The 27,155-nt window shown below is 44.5% G+C and overlaps 1 protein-coding gene across 1 annotated transcript in view; it reads left to right on the forward strand.

Annotated features, from left to right (window-relative positions):
• The window catches only part of F5 (coagulation factor V), a 78,034-nt gene that overhangs the window by 10,913 nt on the left and 39,966 nt on the right, over positions 1 to 27,155 (forward strand). Inside the window, exons 3-10 of the mRNA XM_075988456.1 lie at positions 4,735 to 4,857; positions 14,359 to 14,571; positions 18,022 to 18,165; positions 21,067 to 21,288; positions 22,851 to 23,016; positions 24,147 to 24,324; positions 25,926 to 26,025; positions 26,400 to 26,611. Of these exons, the coding sequence (XP_075844571.1) occupies positions 4,735 to 4,857; positions 14,359 to 14,571; positions 18,022 to 18,165; positions 21,067 to 21,288; positions 22,851 to 23,016; positions 24,147 to 24,324; positions 25,926 to 26,025; positions 26,400 to 26,611 (1,358 nt within the window). The remainder of the gene's footprint in view (positions 1 to 4,734; positions 4,858 to 14,358; positions 14,572 to 18,021; positions 18,166 to 21,066; positions 21,289 to 22,850; positions 23,017 to 24,146; positions 24,325 to 25,925; positions 26,026 to 26,399; positions 26,612 to 27,155) is intronic.

Consider the following 27,155-nt stretch of genomic DNA (forward strand, 5'->3'; position numbering starts at 1 on the left):
TGCTCACAAGCCCGGAATAGACTTTACACACTGGCTGGCATAGTCTGTGCCTTTCCCATTAGCTGGAGCTGCCTGTGTTTCTTGATGCATTTCTCCCTTCTTCCATCTTCGTAGAAGGAGAGGGGCATCGTCTTTGATGTTATTACAGTTTATAACTAAGTATTTGTGTGATTAATTGTTAGATGTTTCTCTTAGTATGTTGTGAGCTCTAAAAGTCAGAGAGTGTCTACTTCTCGCCCATGTGTCCCACAGCCGTGTGTCCCACACCCATGTGGCCCACAGCCATGTGTCTCACACCCGTGTGTCCCCACAGCCATGTGTCTCACACCCGTGTGTCCCCACAGCCATGTGTCTCACACCCGTGTGTCCCCACACCTGTGTGTCTCCACAGCCGTATGTCCCCACAGCCATGTGTCCCACACCTGTGTGTCCCCACACCCGTGTGTTCCACAGCCATGTGTCCCCACAGCCATGTGTCCCCACAGTCATGTGTCCCCACAGCCGTGTGTCCCCACAGCCCTGTGTCCCCACAGCCATGTGTCCCACAGCCATGTGTCCCCACAGCCATGTGTCCCCACAGCCATGTGTCCCACAGCCGTGTTTCCCCGCAGCCGTGTGTCCCCACAGCCATGTGTCCCCACAGCCGTGTGTCCCACAGCCATGTGTCCCCACAGCCATGTGTCCCCACAGCCGTGTGTCCCACAGCCATGTGTCCCCACAGCCATGTGTCCCCACAGCCGTGTGTCCCACAGCCATGTGTCCCCACAGCCATGTGTCCCCACAGCCATGTGTCCCCACAATCATGTGTCCCCACAGCCATGTGTCCCCACAGCCATGTGTCCCACAGTCATGTGTCCCCACAGCCATGTGTCCCCACAGTCATGTGTCCCCACAGCCATGTGTCCCACAGTCATGTGTCCCCACAGCCGTGTGTTCCCACAGTCATGTGTCCCCACAGCCATGTGTCTCCACAGCCATGTGTCCCCACAGCCATGTGTCCCCACAGCCATGTGTCCCCACAGCCATGTGTCCCCACAGCCATGTGTCCCCACAGCCATGTGTCCCACAGCCGTGTTTCCCCGCAGCCGTGTGTCCCCACAGCCATGTGTCCCCACAGCCGTGTGTCCCACAGCCATGTGTCCCCACAGCCATGTGTCCCCACAGCCGTGTGTCCCACAGCCATGTGTCCCCACAGCCATGTGTCCCCACAGCCGTGTGTCCCACAGCCATGTGTCCCCACAGCCATGTGTCCCCACAGCCATGTGTCCCCACAATCATGTGTCCCCACAGCCATGTGTCCCCACAGCCATGTGTCCCACAGTCATGTGTCCCCACAGCCATGTGTCCCCACAGTCATGTGTCCCCACAGCCATGTGTCCCCACAGTCATGTGTCCCCACAGCCGTGTGTTCCCACAGTCATGTGTCCCCACAGCCATGTGTCTCCACAGCCATGTGTCCCCACAGCCATGTGTCCCCACAGCCATGTGTCCCACACCCATGTGTCCCCACAGCCATGTGTCCCCACAGCCATGTGTCCCACAGCCGTGTTTCCCCGCAGCCGTGTGTCCCCACAGCCATGTGTCCCCACAGCCGTGTGTCCCACAGCCATGTGTCTCCACAGCCATGTGTCCCCACAGCCATGTGTCCCCACAGCCGTGTGTCCCCACAGCCATGTGTCTCCACAGCCGTGTGTCCCCACAGCCATGTGTCCCCACAGCCATGTGTCCCCACAGCCGTGTGTCCCCACAGCCGTGTGTCCCCACAGCCGTGTGTCTCCACAGCCATGTGTCCCCACAGCCATGTGTCCCACAGCCATGTGTCCCACAGCCATGTGTCCCACCCCCGTGTGTCCCCACAGCCATGTGTCCCACCCCCGTGTGTCCCACAGCCATGTGTCCCACCCCCGTGTGTCCCCACAGCCATGTGTCCCACCCCCGTGTGTCCCACAGCCATGTGTCCCACAGTCATGTGTCCCCACAGCCATGTGTCCCCACAATCATGTGTCCCCACAGCCATGTGTCCCCACAGCCATGTGTCCCCACAATCATGTGTCCCCACAGCCATGTGTCCCACAGTCATGTGTCCCACAGCCATGTGTCCCCACAGCCGTGTGTCCCCACAGCCATGTGTCCCCACAGCCATGTGTCCCACAGTCATGTGTCCCCACAGCCATGTGTCCCCACAGCCATGTGTCCCCACAGTCATGTGTCCCCACAGCCGTGTGTCCCCACAGCCATGTGTCCCCACAGTCATGTGTCCCCACAGCCGTGTGTCCCCACAGCCATGTGTCCCACCCCCGTGTGTCCCCACAGCCGTGTGTCCCCACAGCCATGTGTCCCCACAGCCATGTGTCCCCACAGCCATGTGTCCCCACAATCATGTGTCCCACAGCCATGTGTCCCACAGCCATGTGTCCCACCCCCGTGTGTCCCCACAGCCATGTGTCCCCACAGCCATGTGTCCCCACAGCCATGTGTCCCCACAGCCATGTGTCCCCACAGCCATGTGTCCCCACAGTCATGTGTCCCACAGCCGTGTGTCCCACAGCCATGTGTCCCACAGCCATGTGTCCCACCCCCGTGTGTCCCCACAGTCATGTGTCCCCACAGCCATGTGTCCCCACAGCCATGTGTCCCCACAGTCATGTGTCCCACAGCCATGTGTCCCCACAGCCATGTGTCCCACAGCCATGTGTCCCCACAGCCATGTGTCCCACAGCCATGTGTCCCACCCCCGTGTGTCCCCACAGCCATGTGTCCCACCCCCGTGTGTCCCCACAGCCATGTGTCCCCACAGCCATGTGTCCCACAGCCATGTGTCCCCACAGTCATGTGTCCCACAGCCATGTGTCCCCACAGCCATGTGTCCCACAGCCATGTGTCCCCACAGCCATGTGTCCCACAGCCATGTGTCCCACCCCCGTGTGTCCCCACAGCCATATGTCTCACACCCGTGTGTCTCCACAGTCTGAGGTCTGAGACGGAAGAGCAGTTAGTATCTGATATATGGAAGAACGCTAAGTGTGAAATGCTGTGTAAAGAGGTGGCTTAAAACTCAGTGCCTTGAGTCAGACAGATTTAAGTTGAAATCATAGCTTGGCCTCTCTTAGTTTTATAATTTGGGGAATGATCCTTAATACTCTGAGGCTCACTTTTCTAGTATGTAATATGAAGATCTAACGGCTACCTAAAATTTTACTATGAAGGTTAATATAAGGGCTTCCAGTACTTGGGTATATCGAAGGGACAGTAAGTGAAAGGCCCCTGCTAACTCTCGCACTGCACATGTAACCAGCAGTACATGGATGCTGGCTGAACTTCATGACCACACTGTGATTTCCTCCTTCTGCATCTAAGATTCCCAGGGGCCAGAAAGAAATCCTGTGAGACTGTGGCTGGCTTGGATGTGACAGCAGCCATTGCTGCCGCTTGACTGAACTGTGGTTAGAGTTGACGGGCGCCAAAATCAATTGTGAGCACACGATAAAACAGAGTCACAAGCTCCGCCTCCAGAGCCGAGGCCAAGGTGGTAACTGGGGCTCTTTCTTTTGGTGAGATACCAGGTTAGTCTGAAATGAAGTCTTCCAAGTCTACACTTGAGGAAATTCTAGCATATGGGTCTCCAGAACTCTGACCCTTATATCAGCTTCCTGCTAAGGAGCCAGATGGAGCTGGCCCTGCAGCCTCCTTGCGCCCATAATATCCTGTCCATCTAGAGAATGCCTACATTCAAACTACTTTGTGGTCCCCTGGGAGCCAATGATTGTGTCTTACTCATTCGTGTGGATCAAGATTCCACACTGAGCCTGGTAATGGCAAGTAAAGCCTTGGTCTTGATGCCTGTGTCCTTAGCCCGATTCCGCTCATCTGTCATGGTAACAGCCAATCTGATGGCATTATTTAGCCAGTGACTCAGATCATAAATCCTTGGGATCTTTCCTGACTCCTCATATATGCTACATCCCATCTGTTAGGAAACCTTGTTCTCTTAACTTCCAAACGTGCCCAGCAAATCACCGCTGCACTGCTGGACGCGCTGGCTCAATCTATCGCTATCTACCCCCTCCACAGCAGCCCCGTTCTTCAGACATAGCTCTCTTTTCTTTCACATGTTTTTTTTCCTAATGAGTATGAACTTTTAAAACATGGTGAGCCATGTCTATACTATACAAAGTTCAAATGACTTGCTAGTCCATGTAGAAGAAACCCAAATCCCTATGATGGCCCATGGATCCTCCCACCCCCACCCCGTTCACATCTCACTTTCCCCTTGATATTGTAGAATTGTTGTTGTGAGGAGTCATGCAAGGGCTTTCCTTCCATGCATTAAGGTCCTTGTGGTCAAGGTCTCGGGGCTTTAGAGATTCTTGAACTTGTGTGAGTACCAGGGAACGGTGTGATTGCACTCAGATCCGCGGGAGAGTGGAGACTAACTCATGTAAGAAAAGACAACACATGAGAGCAGGTAGGATCTGGGGCAAACTGTCTCTCAAGTCTTTGGAGTTGCTTTGGGTTAAGGCCAAGGATTTGCCGTTCATCGTTATTTAAAGAGCCATGCTGGAGCTGATGGGATGACGAAGATGCAAAGATCAGGTGATAGTTTAAGTTCAAGAGAAGCAAGTCAACTTCAGGACCAGAAGGGGCAGCTTGGGGCTTTTCTACATGTTCCTCTTGCTTAGCAGCTGTGTCTTTAATAATCCTGAATACAAAAATTTCATGCTTATCTTCCCATAGGACTTCTTGGACCTACTCTGTATGCTGAGGTTGGAGACACCATGAAAGTTCACTTCAGAAACAAAGCAGACAAGCCCATAAGCATCCATCCTCAAGGAATCAAATACAGCAAATTTTCAGAAGGTAAGATGAGTTTGTGGACCTCTAACAAGAGAAAGGGTTGATCGCTTTAATGTTATTGCTAGATATTTTTACAGCTGGGATTGTTCACCGTGCACTCTTAGAGAAACTGTAATTATAAAAATTGATCCTGCTTTCGGTTTCAGAGATGAAAACTAATGGTTTAGAGCCACCTAAATACCAGGATTTTGTTAAGTTCCTGCACCTAATAAGGTGGGTGAGAAAATCATCTCACCTCTCTGAATTCCATATGTTCACCTTAAAATGGTAATAACAGCCCCACCATCTAGGATGGTTTTAGGCAGAGATAAGCCCATGTGTCTACAGTTACAAGCAAGAATTATCATCACACAAACAAATGCAGGGCAAATGTACTCTGCTTGAACTCCATGGCTACTATGCTTCTTTCCCCCGCTTCTATGAGTTTTAATGGGCACACACAAAACCCCATGGTAATTAAGGGTGAGCAGACATTTTTTATTTTAAAAGCCATCTACTAAATACATTCAGCTTTGCAGGCAATGGAATTTAGGCTGCCTTGAAAAGAGGATATTTTGGTTGAGGAATTGCTCCATCAGATTTGCTTGTGGCATGTCTGTGGAGAACTTTCTTGACTGCTAATTGATAAGGGTCCCAGCCCACTGTGGATGGTGCTATCCCTGGGCAGTGAGCCTGGGCTGTATAAAACAGATAGCTGAGCATGCCAGGGACACAAACCCATGAGCAGAGTTCTTCAGTTACTGCCGTGAGTTCCTACCTTGGCTTCCCTCCACAACGCACTATCATCTGTAATCCAGGTCAACCCTTTTCTTTCCAAGTTGCTTTTGGTCAGTGTTTTATCACAGCAAGAGAAATGGGAATTGGAATCGTTGGCAAGTTCCCGGACAAGACATTGTGCACAGGAGTCTCTTCTATGTTATCTGATTTCATACAGTGATTAGCCCGCTTATGAGGTTTCTCGACCAGAGTTGAGCAGTGCAGGGCAGGAGAGGGGAGCAGCAACATGGTCAAACATCACAATGATGTTTGACCTTCCAAGCATCACAATGAGGGAGAAAGTGAGAGTGTGGACTCTGGCCCTCAGCTCAGTTGTTTGCAGAGGGAATGGACCTTGCAACATCGCTCATCTCCCTCTAATGTTTATTTGCCCCCCCCCCATTACTCAGTCAGCAAGCGTTTGTGAAACCAAATGACTGGGCACGCCCCCAGCACATCTGCTTGCAGCTTCTTAGCATTGTGCGTGAGTGCCTATATTTCCATAAAGTCGAAAACAGTAAATTCAGCTAAATAGGAAAAATAAAAAACTTCCCTGGAAAACAAGATGCAAACTTAGTATATACTTTCCTTCATGTAGAGACAAGCCTCCTCCCATTGTACCATGCCCTTCGGGATTAAAGTGCGGTATCTCCTCATATCTGTGTCTAGCACTCACCCTCACCTACTGCCTACCTCTGTGGCTGGACCTAGTTTGCTGGGGGTAAAGCAGCTACATGGTGAGCCAGCAAGGTGAGAGTCCAAATTCTTTATCTCAGAAGTAAACATTCAACGGATGGGCAGTGTGAGACAGAGACAATAAGGATAGGTTTGAGAAGTCATCATGGTAGGTAGGTTGAAGATGAACCCCCCTGTTGGACAGAATACACAAACTTGTTCCTGGAAATGCGTACAGTTCCTTTCTAATGGTGTTGATTTTTTAAAGCTTTGTATCAGGTCTGGGAAGACAGCTCAGCAGGTAAGAGTGCTTACTGAACAAACATGGCCACCTGAGTTCAAATTTCGGGAACTCCCATAAAAAACAAGGCGTGGCCAGGTGCATCTATAACATTCAGTGCTTGTGGCAGGGGAGAGAGACGGGAGCTCTCTAGGGCTTGATGGTTACCAGCTGAATTTCATGTTCACAAAGAAACTCTGTCTCAAGGGATGAAGGGCAAGAATGAGTAGGTCATCAAGAGTCCTCTGGCTTATGCGCGCGCGCGCGTGCGCACACACACACACACACACACGCACACACACACACACCACTGTAAAAACCCAAAAACCCTTAAAAAAAACAAAAAAACTAACACTAAAGTAAATTTAATTGAAATGGAATTTAATTTTAAAAAAGTCTTTAAGCCGGGCGGTGGTGGCGCACGCCTTTAATCCCAGCACTCGGGAGACAGAGGCAGGCGGATCTCTGTGAGTTCGAGACCAGCCTGATCTACAAGAGCTAGTTCCAGGACAGGCTCCAAAACCACAAAGAAACCCTGTCTCGAAAAACCAAAAAAAAAAAAAAAAAGTCTTTAAGTAGCATGCATTGCAGTATTGGTTTAAGGAAGTCTCTTTCATGATAAGTCTTAATATTGTTATTATTCTTTTTTCTTCTCCCTCTATGTCTCTTTTTCTCCTTCCCTCCCTCCTTCTCTCTTTCTCTTTGTCTCCGCCGCCGCTGTGTGTGTGTGTGTGTGTGTGTGTGTGTCTGATGGGGATCGGACCCAGCACCTCACACATTCTGGGAAAGCACTGTTACCACTAAGTTGCGTTTCCAGACCCTTGATAGTATTCTTTCATGGGATTTATATTCTTGTATTTACCTGGGGAGTTGCATTGTATTGTAGCACAAAATTAATTTTAGTTTTATATAAAATGCTTTAAATTATATTTAATGTTATAACTCTATACATTTAACCATCTTCTAGTAGGCTGGAGCCCTAAATCTTTTTTTGTTGATTTTATTGAGCCCTACATTTTTTTCTGCACCCTTCCCTTCCTCTCCCCTCCTTTTCAACCGTCTCCCATGGTCCCCATGCTCCCAATTTACTCAGGAGATCTTGTCTTTTTCTACTTCCCATGTAGATTAGAACTATGTATGTCTCTCTTAGGGTCCTCATTGTTATCTAGGTTCACTGGGATTGTTATTTGTAGGCTGGTATTCTTTGCTTTATATGCAAAAACTACTTATGAGTGAGTACATATGATATTTGTCTTTCTTGGTCTGGGTTACCTCATTCAATATGATGTTTTCTAGTTCTATCCATTTGCCTGCAAATTTCAAGATGTAATTTTTTTTTTTTTGCTGTGTAGTACTCCGTTGTGTAAATGTACCACATTTTTCTTATCCATTCTTTGGTCAAGGGGCTTTAGGTTGTTTCCAGGTTCTGGCTATGACAAAAAAAGCTGCTATTAACATAGTTGAACACATGTCTTTACGGCATGATTGAGCATCCTTTGGATATATACCCAAAAGTGGTATTACTGCGTCTTGAGGAAGGTTGTTTTCTAATTTTCTGAGAAATCGCCACACTGACATCCAAAGGGGTTGTACCAGCTTGCACTCCCACCAGCAATGCAGGAGTCTTCCCTTATTCCACACCCTCTCCAGCATAAGTTGTCATCAGTGTTTTTGATCTTGGCCGTTCTTACAGGTATAAGATGGAATCTCAGAGTTGTTTTGATTTACATCTCTCTGATATAGAGCCCTAAATCTTAAAAATAAATCCAATAAAGATTGTAGTTTGCATCTAAGTGCTGTAAAATTTTGCATATAAAAACTTAGTCTTTAGTGAGTTTCCATAACATTTCAATTCTTGACACAAGTTTATTTATTTCTACCAAGTATGAAACAAATTATAATGATAAATAAAAAAATCTCATAAATCACAAAAATCTGCATTGTTCAATTTTTAAAAAACCTCATATGTCTACGCAGTAGCCTCAAGTTCATTATACAACACCAGCATTAATTTTCCCATTGTCTAAATTGCAGCTTCTAAAGGAATATCTGGACCTTTGCGTGCACAGAGGCATCCTCTGTGTTTAATAAATGGGGAAGAAAGAGCTCACAAAGGAGAAGTAACAAGGGAGATTAGATGAATGGTTTCCCTAAAGGGCAACCAGAGCCTCTTTACAGAGGCTCCTTCCCAAAGCTTCCATGCACCATTTCACGTTTTAAGACATACTGGGGCCTCGTTGAAAATAATTAGTACCTCGTGGCAAAAGTAAGCACATTATAAAGTTGACCAAGAACCGAGCAGGAAATGAACAGAGCCAAGTGAATATAAAATGAAGGAGAACTCTTGTGTAAGGGGTTTTCTCTGCTACAGGATGAACAAGGTCTTCTAAGTCATATCATGATCCATCCTGTCCGTTTCTTCTTTTCAATTTAGAGTTTAACTTCATTTTGATTACCAAGTCAAAGTCAGATTGACCAAAACAGCAGCAAAAACAAAATAAAACAAACAAATCACATTTCACGACTGCTTCCTCTAAATAGCTGTTTCGGTTTTGTTCTGTATTGTGTAGGTCACAAAATGAGAAATATAACATTTCTGTTTTGTTCTAAAAGCAAAGTAATCTGCTATGAAAAGATAAGAGAACAGATAAAAGTGCCCTCCGATCACTCTAGTAGTGAGCCCGTGTGCACTTACAGACCACATCCCATGTGCAAATCTATTGCTCACCCTTATTTCCCAATATCCAAATCTCACCTCTTCAACTTAATTCAAATTATCATTCAAGTATGCAAAATGCTGCTTTACATCAAAATGTGAAATGAAGTTCTCCTTGTGGACATCTCTTTGTGTTGCCCTGGCAACATTTTCAGTATCTATGCGTGTGTCATAGCATCCTGTTTTGTACAGGTTTTAAAACCCACTGAATGTTAAATTTGAGTGTGAGCCTTTAAATTTTCACAAATAAATTTGATGACACAAGGAAAATCAGTTGCACACCTAGAAGGTAACTCTTACATCAAGACAGACAGCATGTTCTGATTGTGGTCCGTCACTGAGTAGCCTTGGGAAATAAACAGAGGTCAAAGCCAACACAACTACAGCACTACCATGTCCTTACCCTGATCTCCTTTGCATCTGCACCAAACACAGAGCCTGGGATTCTTGAGGTGGTGGTGGGAGCCATGGTTATCATTATTGAGCTAAGCTGCAGGACTGATGACTTATTAGAAATAGGGACACTGGGTTATCTTCCCTTTGCTCAGAAATGTGTTAATTTTGTGGGCAATTATAAGTAGTTACATTGTCTTATTACGGACTTTCCTCACCTTAAAATAAATACATTACTGATATAGATTCCCATGTTTGTGTTTTTCAAATTTCATGTGTTAGACACCTGATCCTCGGCAAGAATATATCAAGAGTGGGGCCTTCAGGAGGAATTTAAGTCATGGAGTCACAACCCTCATGGTGGGGTTTGTGCCCTTTCAATGGAACCACAAGTGGAGCTCTCCCACCCTGTGTGTGTCCCATGTGACTATGACAGAGAGCCGTCTGCACCAGGGAGGGGCAAGTGAGGCACCACCACATTGAAATCTACACACAGCCTCTATCATGAAGAATGGCTGTGCTTAGCGGCCACCCAGTCTAGGGCACTCTGTCATAGCAACCTTAGCCACCCCAATCTCAGTTTTCTCAGCTATGCTAGAACACAAGAGCACTAAGATATATATATAATCTGAACACAGTATTAGATCTGTAATGTCAGCACTCGAGATGCTTAGATGGAAGGCTTGTGATTGAGAGGATAGCTTGGGATACGGAGTGTGTGTGTGTGTGTTTTCTAGTCTTCACAACCCATCAAAAATACTATCTCTATAGCGGACAATGAGGAAGAATGGGAACTCAAGAACAATCGCAGTGGGTTTTTGATCCTACTGCACGTACTGGCTTTGGGGGAACCTAGGCAGTTTGGATGCTCACCTTACGAGACTTGGATAGAGGTGGGCGGTCCTTGGGCTTCCCACAGGTCAGGGAACCCTGATTGCTCTTCGAGCAGATGAGGGAGGGTGACTTGATCAGGGGAAGGGGAGGGAAATGGGAGGTGGTGGCGGGGAGGAGGCAGAAATCCTTAATAAATAAATAAATTAAAAAATAAAAAAATAACTCTTATAACTTAAAAAAATGAATTATTTTATCTTAATTTAAGGTAAAGGGCTTCAAGGGTATTAAGAGCCCCTCCCAAATTATCAGGGGTACAAATTAAATGATACCTCATGTCAACAACAGCCTCTACATACATGTGCACACGGGTATATGTGCACCTGACCACACATACAATCATACACATACACCTACATATTACATACATGATGTAGGAGGGTCATCTGTCTATGTGTTACTTTCATTGGTTAATAATGAAACTGCCTTGGCTTTTTGATAGGGCAGAATTCAGATAGGTGGAGTAGATTGAACAGAATGCTGGGAAAAAGAAAGCAGAGTCAGGCAGACGCCATGATTCCCCTTCCCAAGATGGACGCTGGCTAGACTCATGCTGGTAAGCCATGACCTCGTGGTGGCATACAGATTATTAGTTATGGGTTAGTCAAGATGTGAGAGTAAGCCAATAAGAGGCTAGAACTAATGGGCCAGGCAGTGTTTAAATGAATACAGTTTCTGTGTAATTATTTCAGGTGTAAACTAGGCGGGGAGCCAGGATCCCAGCAGGAACGCAGCCCACCGCTCCCTTTACAACAGTTTGGTGCCCAGTGTGGGGCTTGAACCCACGACCCTGAGATTAAGAGTCTTATGCTCTTCCGACTGAGCTAGCCGGGCAGCGGGAAGCAGCCCACTGCTCCTTTTACAACACATAAACATGTATAAAATCAGTCAAATAAACTTAAAAGGAACATCACCACCATATGTAGCACAGAGTCAGAGGAGGAGTGAACTGTGTTAAATCAGACATCTAAAAGCTAAGCAGACATTTTATCTCAACCTCTTACCCTGCCAAGAAGACCACATTTTGTCTTTTGGAGGGCCTGTAAAGGTAACAGGAAGATGCTACTTCCCATAGGAATCCTTTGTGGCGCCTTAGCTGCTAAAACAGTGGAAGCTTCTAGTCAGGAAACAACCTAGGAGGCTGTGGAGGAGACCACTTAGGAGGGGCCAGCATGCAAGCCTCATGTAGGGCAGCTCAAGGAACTGCAGGCTGACCATTTGTTGCACAAAGAATGACCAGGGAGGGTGGCCTTCTTATCAGTGCAGCTTTGCTACAGAGCTTGCAGAGATAAAGATCCCTGCTTGTCCTTTGAGATACTTCCTTATAATCTCTTCTATTAAGAGCTTATGCTACTAAAATATCTTGGAGTAACTCTAACCAAACAAGTGGAAGACTTGTAGGACAAGAACTTTAACTCTTTGAAGAAAGAAATTGAAGAAGACACCAGAAAGTGGAAAGATCTCCCATGCTCTTGGGCAGGAAGAATAAACATAGTAAAAATGTCAATCTTACCAAAAGCAATATACAGATTCAATGTCATGCCCATCAAAATTCCAGCAAAATTTTTCCCAGACCTCGAAAGAACGGTACTCAACTTCATATGGAAAAGCAAAACACCCAGGATAGCCAGAACAATCCTGTACAATAAAAGAACTTTTGGAGGCATCACAATTCCTGACTTCAGACTCTACTACAGAGCTACAGTACTGAAAACAGCCTGGTATTGGCATAAAAACAGACAGGAGGACCAATGGAACCAAATAGAAGACCCAGATATTAATCCACACTCCTTCAAACACCTGATTTTTGACAAGGAAGCAAAAAATATCAAATGGAAAAAAGAAAGTGTATTTAACAAACAGTGCTGGCATAACTAGATAGCATCATGTAGAAAAATGAAAATAGATTTATATCTATCACCATGCACAAAACTCAAGTCCAAATGGATCAACATAAAGCCAGCCACACTGAACATCATAGAAGAGAAAGTAGGAAGTACACTTGAACACATTGGCACAGGAGACCACTTCCTAAATATAACCCCAGCAGCACAGACACTAAGAGAAACAATTAATAAATGGGACCTCCTGAAACTGAAAAGCTTTTGTAAAGCAAAGGACATGGTCAACAAGACAAAACGACAGCCTACAGAATGGGAAAAGATCTTCACTAACCCCACATCAGACAGAGGTCTGATCTCCAAAATATACAAAGAACTCAAAAAATTGGTCATCAAAAGAACAAATAACCTAATAAAAAACTGAGTACAGACCTAAACAAAGAACTCTCAACAGAGGAATCTAAAATGGCTGAAAGACACTTAAGGAAATGTTCAACATCCTTAGTCATCAGAGAAATGCAAATCAAAACAACTCTGAGATTCCATCTTACACCTGTAAGAATGGCCAAGTTCAAAAATACTGATGACAACTTATGCTGGAGAGGTTGTGGGGGAAAGGGAACACTCCTGCATTGCTGGTGGGAATGCATGCTGGTATAGCCCCTTTGGATGTCAGTGTGGCAATTTCTCAGAAAATTAGGAAATAACCTTCCTCAAGATGCAGTAATACCACCTTTGGATATATACCCAAAGGATGCGCAATCGTGACACAAGGACATGTGCTCAACTATGTTCATAGCAGCATTGTTTGTCATAGCCAGAATATGGAAACAACCTAAATGTGGTACATTTACACAATGGAGTACAACACAGAAACTGTTTTTCCTGAAGTGTTTGTGCTTTTGAAAAGACGAATGCTTGATTTCAGCCTTACTCTCCTTTCTTTCCCCATCTCTGTTCTTCTCTGCCTCCCTCTTGTCATTTCCTTCGATTGACATGTAATAAAGTTCACCAAATTCAAGTATAATACTGGGTGAGTATTAACCAGTGTGTCTGATCTGACAGTCCCAATTCCCACTGGCTCTTGGCCCAATCATATCACACACTTCAGGCTCAACTCCCTGTATTATGATGGGCTCGACTTCTACCAAACAAAGGAAGCTCCATCCCAAAGTGGAATCCCAAGGGTGAAAAACTTGGCTTAATTGAATGAGAAATGCCTCTGGCAAAGAGGAAGTCGATCCTTCACGATTGCCTACGACCCTGACCTCTCCCCTTCCTGCTCTCACTTGCTCCATCTCTACCATGTCTCAACCCTCCAAACCCCTTTTCATCTAGGTTCTTCTTCAAAAGCGGAAGACTGATTTCTATATCATCCTTCTGCTGCCAGAGAGAGCAGGCAGCAAGCATAGATTATCAATGGGCTTTTGCACAATGAAGTGAGGTATCTGCACTTCTAGGACAGACTGGTTTCATATGCCCAAGGAGTAGACTGCATACTGGAGCTAGATGCAGCCATGGTGGGGAGAGGAACTGGAATGGCTCAATGGCAAGGAGCAACTAAGAGACTGAAAACCAAAACAAAACAACAGGGCTGAGTACCATTGCAGTGGAAAAGAACGTACGTGCTCAGTGCTAAACAAAACAATATGTAAACAGCACACACATCCTATGCTAACACTAAGTTTAAAGCATACTGATTCTTGTATTATGAGGTGGCTTACTGCTAAGATTGATTTGAGTCTCTGATTACATATAAACAGTCCTTCCAATACCCTGATAAGTAGCAAGTCATCATGGTATTGTGTAGAGGTGGGAATGGGGGGGGGCGACTCTTTCTGATTATGGAAGTTGCTATGAAAGTAGGTAATTTGCAGAGAGCTCATCTTGGGTTCCCCACACTGGAGAGTGATGGGAAAATCCAATTGTCTTTGTGGCTGTCACTTCTCCAGGGGCTTCTTACACTGACCACACGTTCCCAGCGGAGAGGATGGATGATGCCGTGGCTCCTGGGGAAGAGTACAGCTACCAGTGGGTCATCAGTGAGGACAGTGGGCCCACCCCCGATGACCCGCCTTGCCTCACCCACATCTACTACTCCTATGAAAACCTGACCCAGGACTTCAACTCAGGGCTGATTGGACCTCTACTTATCTGTAAGAAAGGTAAGAGCAGTAACACCAGATTCAACCACAGCAGAGACCCTGGAGTACCTGGGAGATTGTACTGGGGTGAGGCTTGGAGAACTTTGGAACCTTCTTGTAGGTGATGCAGGAGAAGGCAGTGGAGACCAGATCATGAATGAGGAAAAATGTCACCTGGTACCAACTTTTCCTGTTTCTTCTAAAACCTCCCTTCATCTTAGTTAGGGCAATTTCATTCAAGTCTTTCTGACACTGTGTCTGCATGTTTGCCTGACCATCTTTACTTCAAAGTCAAGTCCATTTATTTTAAAGTGTATAGCACCCTACTCAATGAGAGAGTTCCAGGAAAGGACACTGGCTGGTACAACTGAGGTAGCTGAGGTTTCTTTTGGTGATTTGGTTTATAAACATGTATACTCCAACTCTCCTTCTTTGTTGTTATTTGGTTGAGGATGGGTTGGTTAGTTGGTTGGTTGGTTGGTTGGTTGGTTGGTTGGTTGGTTGATTGGTTGGATGGCTGATTGATCTTTTATTTTTGTTTAGTAGACAGGGCCTTAAACTCATAACGATATTTATCCCTTAGGCTCCCATGTGGTAGGATTGCAGGTGTGAACCACCATTCCCAGCTCAGTTTGCTTTCTTATAAACAAGCTGAACACTTTAGGTGTTGGCCACAGACTTCGTGAGTGTCAACTTTTGCTGACCTATGTAGATCTGTGTCTTTGAGACCTGGGATTTGAGGACCTTAGGGAATGGGCAGTCTACAGTCTAACACTGGAGACAGTTTTCCATCAGTTTCAGTGTGCTTTTATAATACTCAAGTGAAATGAAGAAAGCGATGATCCAAGGAAGGTTGTTGGAGTTCAGAAAAACATGTAAATCAACTCCAGCAAACACATACTAAATATTGACAGAGCAGCCCTTTCCCAGAACTCTCCCAGGACTGCCCAGTTTAAACACGATTGCCTGGCACGTACCATCGATGATATCTGGGAAAGAACAAAAGTAAGGCAGAGGCCATATCCAGGTTCAGGCACACGGAGGACAAACTCGGTATATTCCCATATCCAGGTTCAGGCACAAGGAGGACAGACTCGGTATATTCCCATATCCGAGTTCAGGCACACGGAGGACAGACTCGGTATATTCCCATATGTGGGTTCAGGCACATGGAGGACAGACTCTGTATATTCCCATATCCAGGTTCAGGCACACGGAGGACAGCACATCAGACTGGGTTCTGACATCCAGCAAGAATAAACGTGTCGTATAAACCAAATGTAAATGTCTAACAGGAGTACAGAATATGTCCAAGGACAATGCAGGGAACAAATCACCTGAGATAAAGGCCCTCTGCCTTTCTTCCCGGAGCCTCTCTCAGTTCCCCATGGCGTTGCTCACCATGGGTCATTCTTGCAATCACCATGCTCAGACAGTGAGGCATTCCATTAGCAATGTTCTTAGAATTACCTTGACTTTCTCTTCTCTTATTCTGAGCGACTTCAACCCACCTTCATTGAAACCATCAAAGAGTCACAACAAACTGTACCAGGGGATAATGCCATTAATACCTATACACAAGCCATATACCCAGCTACTTATTCATCATACAAACATATTTTTAAATTTCCTGGCATATAAAAGATACTGCAATTGCATTGAAAGAATGTATTCTTATAAAAGGCATTTTCATTTTATCACCATTTTTACTCATATAAGGATGGGTTTATCTTTATACAAACATTTCTCTAGTTCAGTGCCCCATTTATTTGCAAATGAGGAAGCTGTATTCAATACAGGGTCTTGTGTTGTACCATTTGAGCTGAGGCATGCATTCTGGTCTGGAAGAGTGAAAGAAATGTGTGTTTTTTTTATTGTTGATGGTAAGTAGTCATTTTGAGCCTTTTTCCCACAAGTAAACAATTGTTAATTTATTTATGTAAATATTTGATTTTTTTTATTTTTTTGTGGATTTTGCATCACACATCCTGATCTCATTCATCTTTCCATCCCTTCGCATCTACCCTCTGCCACTGCAACCTCCCCCGACCCAAACAAAACAAAATATTTTTTTTAAAAAGAAAGGAAGGAAGGAAGGAAGGAAGGAAGACAGACAGACAGACAGAAAGGAAAGAAAGAAAGAAAGAAAGAAAGAAAGAAAGAAAGAAAGAAAGAAAGAAAGAAAGAAAGAAAGGTCTTGTGGAAACTGCAGTGTGCCACAGTGAGTCGCATAGCGTACCCTTTACCCCATACATCTTTACTTTCAGGTGTTCACTTCAAAGAGTTGTTGGTCTGGTTCAAGGCCTCTGACTGCTGCTGGGCCCTCCTGGACATCCTCTTGGAACCTTTCTGGACTGCTCTTGTGTTGACTGAGTTTTCTGTCCTGCCCGGTTCCCGCCATTATTAAGTCCCAAGAAATCACACAGAGGTCTACATTAACTGTAAACTGATTGGCCCATTAGCTCAGGCTTCTTATTAATTCTCATAACTTATATTAGCCCATTATTTTTGTCTATGTTAGCCACATGGCTCAGTACCATTTTCTGCGAGGCAGTCACATCTTGCTTCTTTTGTGGTAGGGTCACAATTGTGAACCAAGCTTTCTTCTTCCCAGAATTCTCCTGTTCTTGTCTACCCACCTGTCTGGTTCTCCTGCCTATACTTCTTGTCTGGCTACTGGTAAATCAGCATTTATTTAAAATATAATTGACAGAATACAGACCATTGTCCCGCATCATTCTTGGACATCCTGCTGTTGCCCTGTGTTTTGAAGATCCTGCAGCTTTGGATCTGCAGGACTGGCCCCCTCACATGCTTTAGCAGATCACTGATGGCGTGGATGTTGGGATGGACCAACTTATATCCCTGGTTTGGGGCCTGGGTGGTAGCTGGGTTGGTCAGCCTACCAGCTCTCCCTTATCCTCGTCACTAGGGCAAGCTCTCCATCACCTCCCTGGATAGCTCACCCTTTGCAGCAGGCAGTCAGGGGGGGATCTAGTTCCCCTGCTCTTACAGCCTCAGGGTCAACTGACCCGCATCTATACCACCAGGGCCAGCTCTACTGTGATGCCCAAGTGAGGTGCAGGGGTCACTCCCCCCAAGTGCTGCAGCTAGTGGGGGGCAGAACCAGTTCTTTCACTCTTATGACCTCAGGAACAGCTCTCCCACCCACCGCAGGGAACAAGGGGCAGGGGAGGGAAGGTTTTGGCTTTTGGCGGTAGACTTGTACTAAATAGTTCAAAATTTATTTGAACTCCCTATATAGCCCAGGCTGGCCTCAAACTCATGATCCTCCTGCCTCAACTTCCTGAGTACTAAGCTTTTAGGAACAGATCATAGGACCTGGCTGGGAATGTATGTTTCAAATTTATATCAACACTACTTGGTTCTGGCCCCAAGTTCAGATGTGTGGGAACACTGAAGGTACTCTTCAATCTGGAATGCGATAGAGGCATGTCTCTTCTCTCTCAGGCACACTAACTGAGGACGGGACTCAGAAGATGTTTGACAAGCAACATGTGCTGCTGTTTGCTGTGTTTGACGAAAGCAAGAGCTGGAGCCAGTCGCCATCCCTAATGTACACAGTCAATGGCTTTGTGAACAGGACGATGCCAGGTAACATAGGGGCCGCACACCATTCCGCCATGACAGTGTCACCGGGATCTTGGGCCCACTGGTTCTGTAAGGTAGCTTACCACATACACTGGTTTCCAATGCCTAGGAGCAAATTATCACAATCTTGTACAATGATTCAGTGACTCTCAGGACCTTTACCATCATCATCTTGTGTGTGTGAGTGTGTGTGTGTGTGTGTGTGTCCTATCCAGGAAATACAACAGATAAATCAGAAGGCAACAAGAAACTTGTTAGGTGTTGCATCTGAGTATATCATTTCTACTCAAGTACAGAGTCACTCTCTAATAGGAATGCTCAACAGAAAGAATGAAATAAAAGGGCTGGAGAGATGGCTCAGTGGTCAAGATCACTGGCTGCTCTTCCAGAGGTCCTGAGTTCAATTCCCAGCAACCACATGGTGGCTCACAACCATCTGAGATGGTATCGATGCCCTCTTCTGGTGTGCATGAAGACAGAGCGTTCATGTACATAAACTACATAAATAAGTAAATCTTAAGGAAATAAATAAAGATACGTTTAGTAAAGATAAACAGGACTATGCTCTACCATACAAATATTTTATTAGTTGTTCAAAAGTCTATTGATAAACAATATGCAGTGGCATATAGAAAGTTTTCTCTCCCCATCTACAGATAAAGAGTTTTGCAAAGAGGTAAAATCATAGCAACTATAAAGTGGAGGGAAAACTGACTTCCACTGTACTAGTCAGTTTTCTATTGCTGTGATAAAATGCTGAATGCTGGCTACTATATAAAAAAGATGTTTAAAAAAGAATTCAGTTTCAAAAGCAGAAAACTCAAGACTGGCAGGCTCATCAACTCAGCCTTTGGTGAGGGACCACTTGTCTGTGTCATAGTAGGGCAAAGAAGCAAAAGGGAAGTGGCTACATGTGGAAGAGGCCAAGACCGGGATGGCCTTGCTTTATAATAACTCACTCGCGTGAGAATTAACCAAAGTTCTAGGAGAACTACATTAATCTCCTCCAAGGACAATCTCTCCAGTGACCTAACCACTTGCCTCTACGCTCTATGTTTATAAGGTTCTACCACTTGAAATCCACTACACAGAGCCAACCAAGCTTCTGGTGTCGCAGCCTTTTAGGAGACATGCTGTAACCATAGCAACCACCAATACCACTTCCACTTCTTCTAGGTCTTTCTAGTAAAACTGACTTAGAATGAAATATTCAGGAGATGTGTGTGTGTGTGTGTGTGTGTGTGTGTGTGTGTGTGTGTGTGATGTAGTGATAACAACTCAGGGAGAAAAATCTAGATTTGCTCTTTCTTTGCTTTCATGGTGACTGGGGAATTGTTCATTTGCTCTGTGGGAGACTCTAACCTTGGTGTCTATCCTGGATTTACATTCAAATTTCAAATTTGCAATCACAAGATATGAGATAACTGGCTACAAATTGGTTCCCTAGGATATTTATATATATACATACATAAGTAAATACACATATGTCCCATAGCATATGTGTATATATTATATTTATGATCAGTTTAGGAAAAATGAAAGTATTTCCCTATTAAAAAATTCCAGAGGCTGCTGTGATGACTCAGAGAGTAAGGGTGCTTTTTCTCCAGGCCTGATGACCTGGGTTTGATCCCTCAGATCCACATGGTGGAAAGAGAGAACCAGCTTACACAGGTTGTCCTCTGACCTCATTGTGAATCACGTGATTCATGCACATACCCAAAACCAATCGTTAAACAATTGTAAACAAAAATAAAAGTTCTAAATTTCATTATGTATCAATATCACAAACGACTTCTTTTATAGAGAAATCAACATTGTCAAGAGTTGAGGTCTGGTTTGCTTTCCATTTTTATTCTGTTTCATTTGGCACCATCTTCTGCCTGGCTCATTCAGCGCTGGATAATGATTCTGAGTTCCAAAACTAGGTTCTTCCAAAGCTGAGACTGAACTAAGTGACCTCTCCCTTGGAAGATCTGAATTTACACCTCATTCATCTCCCCGCCTTTGTGCTGTCCTTACCAACTAGTAGGCTCAATATGCTGTTTCCAGAAGTGGAATTAACAACCCCATTATCTGTGTCTTGACAGGAAGAATAATCCGTGTAAATATATAAAAGCCAAAATGGCCGACTGCGCATGTAAATAAAACAGAAACAACTTGATCAGGACAAAAAATTTGTAGTTGAAAAAGAAGGGGATAAATGTGCCCACAGAAACACACATACCTTCTAGCTACCTCCCAGCTTCCTGTTCATAATGTTCACCAAGGACAAATGCCTCCATGGATGAGAAACCAGTTCCCAGCCCACCCTCTTATATCTAGTGCTCATGGATCTGGGTAGGAGCCAAGACTGGACTCTTTCCCAGAGCAAATGAGCATTTTCTCCATCACTGTGGCAACACAGAAAGCAAAGCTGTTTTTTTCTTCTTCAGTTGTGATCAAACTGTCCATGAAAAGCTCTCAGCATCGAGTTGCAGCAAGGGCACCAGTAACACAGAGAGTAAACCATTGTTTTAAAACAATTCAAAAGTGGGTGAAGACACCATAGAACATCCTTTGCACATCTTCACACTTCTTTCTACTTTGACAGAACTTGACTTCAACCTGCATGAGAAGATTAGGGTCCTGACACTCTGGCCAGATCGATGTGACCAGTACTTTACTGATTCATACACTGAGAACCCTATATCTTGAGCGACCTCTCAGTCCTGGACCAACCGGGAGGGTTTGTCACATATTCAGCTGCCCCCTAACTTTAGTCCTTTAGCTGTTCTTGCAGTTCTGGGGGAAAGGCCCTCTTTTCTAAGCTCTATCCCCTCTTTGGGGGTACTACTTGCTGCTTGAGTTGTGACTCTTTGTTTGCGTGCCACTATGCATTCGGATGTTGTCTCTCCCTCTCAGATGTAACAGTCTGCGCCCATGACCACGTCAGCTGGCATCTGATTGGAATGAGCTCAGGGCCAGAGCTGTTCTCTATCCACTTCAACGGTCAAGTCCTGGAGCAGAACCAGCACAAGGTGTCCACCATCACGCTGGTCAGTGCTACGTCGACAACCGCGAACATGACCATGAGCCCAGAAGGAAAGTGGATCGTTTCTTCCCTCATCCCAAAGCATTATCAAGGCAAGACACCTTTCTGATCATCTTGTGTTGGGTGCAGCTCTGTTTGTTCTCCTTTACCCTTTTAGCCAACCCCACCTAGACTCAAGCATCCTGGTTCCCAATGGCACCATTACACCCCCTTGCTCTTAGACTCATGACCCAGGGGTTGGAGGTGAAGGAAGTGAAGGCATTGACAAAAGCCTTTAAAATAGAGGTCTCTATTTCCGTGAAAGAAGAAGAAAACTGATGCTTCTCTAGATACTTCTCTTGAGTGTCTTTCACATGTAGCCAAGGGAAGGAGCTCAGAGACTAGACAGAACAAGGTGAACATCCACAAATTTGTAGAAGTATAGAATTATGAAGATTGACAAGGCCACACATGAGAATATGGTCCCGTACAATGAAAGGAGCTCAAAAGCCAGGCACAGAAAAGAACTCAATGTGAGTTGAGTGGACCATAGATTACATGTTGTGTGTTTGTTTTACTGAGAAAGGGGCTTACACTGCAGTAACTCACCCTATGTTCTAAGCTGGCCGTGAACTCATGGCAGCCCTCCTATCTCAGCCTCCCCAGTGCTGGGATTATAGGCATGAGCCACCATGCCTGCTAGCAATGAACTTCAGAGAGCAGCAGTTAACTCTCCTGAACCAGCAGGAGTCGTGTGGTGCCGTGTAAATGAAACAGTTGGCTGTTATGTCACACAGTTTTGCCTTTAAACTGTTGAAAGAAACACTCATGTTGATAGAGTTGAAGATCTAAGCACATTCCATTGCTTTAGGAAACTGTTTGTTACCAACAGGTGTGTAGGCGCTTGAGGAATAAATATTGTATGAGATCCCTTTGTTTTCATCCTGAGCAATGGAAATTATGTTAAAGTGATGACATTGATAAACTGTCACTGTGGTATAGTTCTTAATAGGAATAAAGCAAAACTACATCTAAAATTAAGAACAAGTGGTATTATGAATTAACAATCACATTAAGTATACACCATTGTGTTCTTCATTTATCAAAGGGACAAATAACAAGAAAAGATAATTTTTTTGTTTTGTTTATTGAGACAGGATTTCTCTTTGTAGGAGCCTGTCCTGAAACTTGCACTGTAGACCGGCTGACCTCGAATTCACAGAGATTGCCTGCCACTGTCTTCTTAGTGCTGGGATTAAAGGTGTACGCCACCACTGCTCAATGACAAGATTTTTATATTTAGGAGAGAGAGAAAGAGAGAGAGAGAGAGAGAGAGAGAGAGAGAGAGAGAGAGAGAGAGAGAGAGAGCGCTATGTTAAGCATCAAACCCAGGGGCACCTACATGTTAAGCCCACACTTGATCATAGTGCTATATCCCAGTCCTAGCCCCAGGGTTTTAAGTTTGCTCCTCCATCAGGGAAGCTTTCCAACTTCTTCCTCTAGCCCTTGCCTCTCATCCTGCTCTCTACTCTTGCGTCCTCTGTGGCCCATTATAAGAGTATCTGAGCATTGCTTTACTGTTATTATTTGTATCCCATGAATTGTTTTTTTTAATACACATTTTGATGAATTTTTTTCTCTTAAATTCTACTGCTGACTTTCTATCTTAATCCAGCTGGGATGCAAGCTTACATTGACATTAAAAACTGCCCAAAGAAAACCAGGAGTCCCAAGACGCTCACTCGAGAGCAGAGGCGACACATGAAGAGGTGGGAGTACTTCATTGCTGCAGAGGAAGTCATTTGGAACTATGCACCTGTAATACCTACAACTATGGACAAGTGAGTCCGGGTCAGACCATCGTGCAAAGATGAGAGGCGTGCTCCTCGGGCGGGTCCTTAGGCTAAAATGTGGCCAACTCTTAAGGGACATACATATTGGTTTCCATCTAGACATTCTTATCCTTATAAACATTTAATTGCCCCTAAATCACCATAGGAATGTGGCCTGGTGATGATAACAAAAACAATAGCAGCTAGAATTCTCTGAATGCTTGCTACTGCTTGTAGTGGATGTTGGCTAAGGGCTTCACGTCAGTTCTACAAGTTCAGGGCTACTCTTCTGTTCTCATACCTGAGAGAAGACGCCAGAAAATAATAAGGAAAATTGGAAATTCTAGTAGCTCTTCATATGCCAGTCCTAATAAGAAAGGTTAAAGTGGAATTTCACTGGATTGCTACTCTGTGCCTATCAGACTGCCAGGCTCACATTACACCATCTGTTGCCAAGGCTATGGGAAACAGAACCTATCACACATTCTGGTAGCCCAGGGTGCTTCTAAAGACATTCTGTAGGATAATATGACAAAATATGTTCGAATTGTAAGCATATACACCCTTTCCCAGCATCACCCTGCTCCTGGAATTTAACTTCACAAAAGGATTCCTATTCACGAGTGGAGGGCTGTGGGAATAAGGTGCATACTGCCGCACTATTAATAGTAATAAAAATTAGAATCAATTCCGAAAGTCCATCAGTTGGAAAAGAGGATCAAGTTACAGCACATTCATGCAATGGAATACTATGAATCAAAAAGAAAGCGAGAGAGGAAGAGAGAAAGAAAAAAAGAAAGAGAAGAAGGAAAGAGAAAGAAAGAGGGAGAAAGAAAAAAGAGAGAGGAAGAAAGAAGGAAATAGAGAAAGAAACAAAGAGAGACAGAGACAGAGAGAGAGAAGAGAGAAGAAAAAAAAGGAAGGTACAGACATTTTCTGTCCAGGTGACTCTTAATTGCTAGTTTTTGGCTGTGTGAAGGACATCAGGATGTTGTAAATTACTCTGAGACTATTCCAAGAAGTAGCATTTTAGCCAACCCCAAAGCAGAACTTGCATGCGCAAGGGTTTCCCACTGTTGCACTGGACTCTCTACTTGAAGTAGTTTGACTTTTCTTTTATTATTTCATTTCACTTTAAGGAAATACAGGTCTTTGCACTTGGATAATTTCTCAAATCAAATTGGAAAACAGTATAAGAAAGTTATTTACCGGCAATATGAGGACGAGACCTTCTCCAAACGCATGGAGAGTTCCGGTACCAAACAAAGTGGGATTCTGGGCCCTATTATTAGAGCCCAGGTCAGGGACACACTCAAGGTAAGCAAAGAGATATGGAGGCAGGGAAGAACTGAACCGAAAAGACAGCTCAGGGATTGGCAGTTTTCAATATTTTTAAATGTATTCATATAATTTTAAATTCAAACACAGCTTTTAGTTTTACTTAGTATTTCATGCATTTTATAGCCTTACTCAATAATACAAGGATCTTGACAGATAAACCAGAAGGGAATAAAACAGAGTCACAAGTAGGTGCAATGAAACAATCCCAAGGTTGTCGGCAAAGTCTGTCCAAACTTGAGCAGCAAAGTAAAAAGGAAATACGTCTGAACAAGGTGTACATGCCTGTGAACACTGCACCATTTGCCTGAGGTAGAGGAGCCAGGAGTAACTTCCTTGACAAAATCCCACAGCTGTCGCAAAACAGAAGAGTTGAGCAGCTTTTGAAAATAACATTGTTCATTATCAGTGTGAACATCCGAGTCAGGAGAGTGGAGAGAAAATGACTTTGGGACAGTCTAAGCATGTGGCTCTAATGGTTGGTCTCTAGTCCAGCAGCATTTATATCACCTGGGGCCTGTGATGGAGAGAATCAACTCCCACAGGTTATCTTCTGACCTCATATGCACACTGTAACATACATGCCTTTAAACATACATACACACAGAGAGACACACGCACACACACACACGTGTACACACAGTGCACGTATGTACACGCACATACTAAATGTAATAATAATATGTTTGAACATTGTATTACATCATAGAGCTAGGTAAAGACCCAAGTAACAGACAATTGAAGGTTGCATCTTCGGCAAGACCCTAGGATGTAGATAATCTGCATATCAAAGTTGATTTAAAGGCTTTGTCTGAAAACCAAGTAGAAGATAAAACTAAGGTTATCTATTGAAGATTAATAGGCAAATTAGGACTTCTGTGAAAATCATGCCCGAGAGAAAGCCCATTTTGTTCATTTGAAAGTAATCAGATGACAGAGCCTTCTTTCCCCTCTTTCCTTCCTTGCCTCATTTTTGGCTCCACTAAGATGCCTTAGGTTTCAGCATAAGCAGATGCTGTCTGGAACTCAGGGTCTGGCTCTTGGGGGCCCTCCAGGAAGATAACTTCATTGACAGTGATCTCAGGGAGCAAGACAAGCAGAGACAGCAAGGTTTCGCGGAGGAAAGGAATAGATGAGGTCCGGTCTGAAAGAAGAAGGGAAGGGTGATGGGATCATCTGGGAGAGGAGGATGTGCTATGAGGGAAATGTAACTTCTTCTAAGCTGTTCCCCAGGGACAAAGTTCGATTTCTCATCTTTATTTGGGAGTAAGACTCCCCCAGAGACTCCTTCTTGCCTGGTAATGGTGGCGGGGCGGGGGATGGCTGCACGGATGAACAGAACTGATTCCCGCATTTCTTGGTTATGGGGGGGGGGGGAGGCTGGACTGCTGCACAGATAAACAGAACTGATTTCCCCATTGCTTGAGCACACATCTGTGGGTGCACATCCGCATGTCACGTGCACACCTGCCCACACATGCACACACAGAGGTAAGTGTGCAAAGCTGCCATCTTTTGATCTAATAGTTCTCAAGAGTAACCTTCGATGCTGAAATAATTGATATGACTTAACTTTGTAGATTGTGTTCAAAAACATGGCCAGCCGACCCTATAGCATTTACCCTCATGGGGTGACATTTTCGCCTTACGAAGATGGAGTCAACTCTTCCTCCACCTCAGGTGGGAACCTTTCACTTCTACTGAAATGACCGCTGAGAAACTTCCATGGTTTCCTCTTGTCCTATTTGCTCGGTGGTTATGACAAGTGCAGTCAGTAACACTCACGGAGGGGGAAATCTCTAAAAATCCCAGCAAACCCTTCTCCCTTTAATGGTTACAAATGCAATGCCTTTCTGAGTGTCTTTGGCGGCATCTAGTGGAGAAATATTGAACAGCTAAATGATAATCTGTAGTCAAGCGTTTTAGACAAACAGAATTATAACTCCTGATAGTAGTTAACTCCTGATAGTAGTTACTCTAAATAAAAGCTAAGGGAGATATTTATTACGATGAAATAATTTCTTAGAAAATTAACAGTGTATATTTTCTTTCAGGCAGTCACACCATGATCAGACCAGTTCAACCAGGGGAAATCTACACTTACAAATGGAACATTCTAGAGTTTGACGAACCCACAGAAAACGACGCCCAGTGCCTAACAAGGCCTTACTACAGTGATGTGGACGTTACCAGGGACATCGCCTCTGGGTTAATAGGCCTGCTTCTAATCTGTAAGAGCAGGTCCCTGGATCAGAGAGGCATACAGGTATTTTAACCTTCGAGTAAAACTTGAAATAGGAATTTCTCCTGACTGGAGTAGGTTAGGTCTCCCTGCTGGACACTAGAGTTTTTCCTTCTAAAGTGCACTAGACAGTAGTCTTCTTTAGCAACAGTGTGACAATATTTTCATCAGGGGTCATCTTTTATGTTGTTGCTCTTTCTGTTTTCATTTGGATTCTCACTGCAGAGCACAGCCTGGGTGTGATGCTGGATATTTTTTTAAGTTTCTTTTTTTAATTGATTTTTATTGAGCTCTACATTTTTCTCTGATACCCTCCCTGCCTCTCCCTGCAAGGTCCCAATGCTCCCAATTTACTCAGGAGATCTTGTCTTTTTCTACTTCCCATGTAGGTTAATCTATGTAAGTCTCTCTTAGTGTCCTCTTTGTTGTCTAAGTTCTCTGGGATTGTGGTTTGTAGGCTGGTTTTCTTTGCTTTATGTTTAAGAACCACCTATGAGTGAGTGCATGTGATAATTGTCTTTCTGGGTCTGGGTTACCTCACTCAAAAGAATGTTTTCTAGCTCCATCC

This window comes from Microtus pennsylvanicus, chromosome 10 (genome assembly GCF_037038515.1).
Source record: "Microtus pennsylvanicus isolate mMicPen1 chromosome 10, mMicPen1.hap1, whole genome shotgun sequence".
NCBI classification, from domain to species: domain Eukaryota; kingdom Metazoa; phylum Chordata; class Mammalia; order Rodentia; family Cricetidae; genus Microtus; species Microtus pennsylvanicus.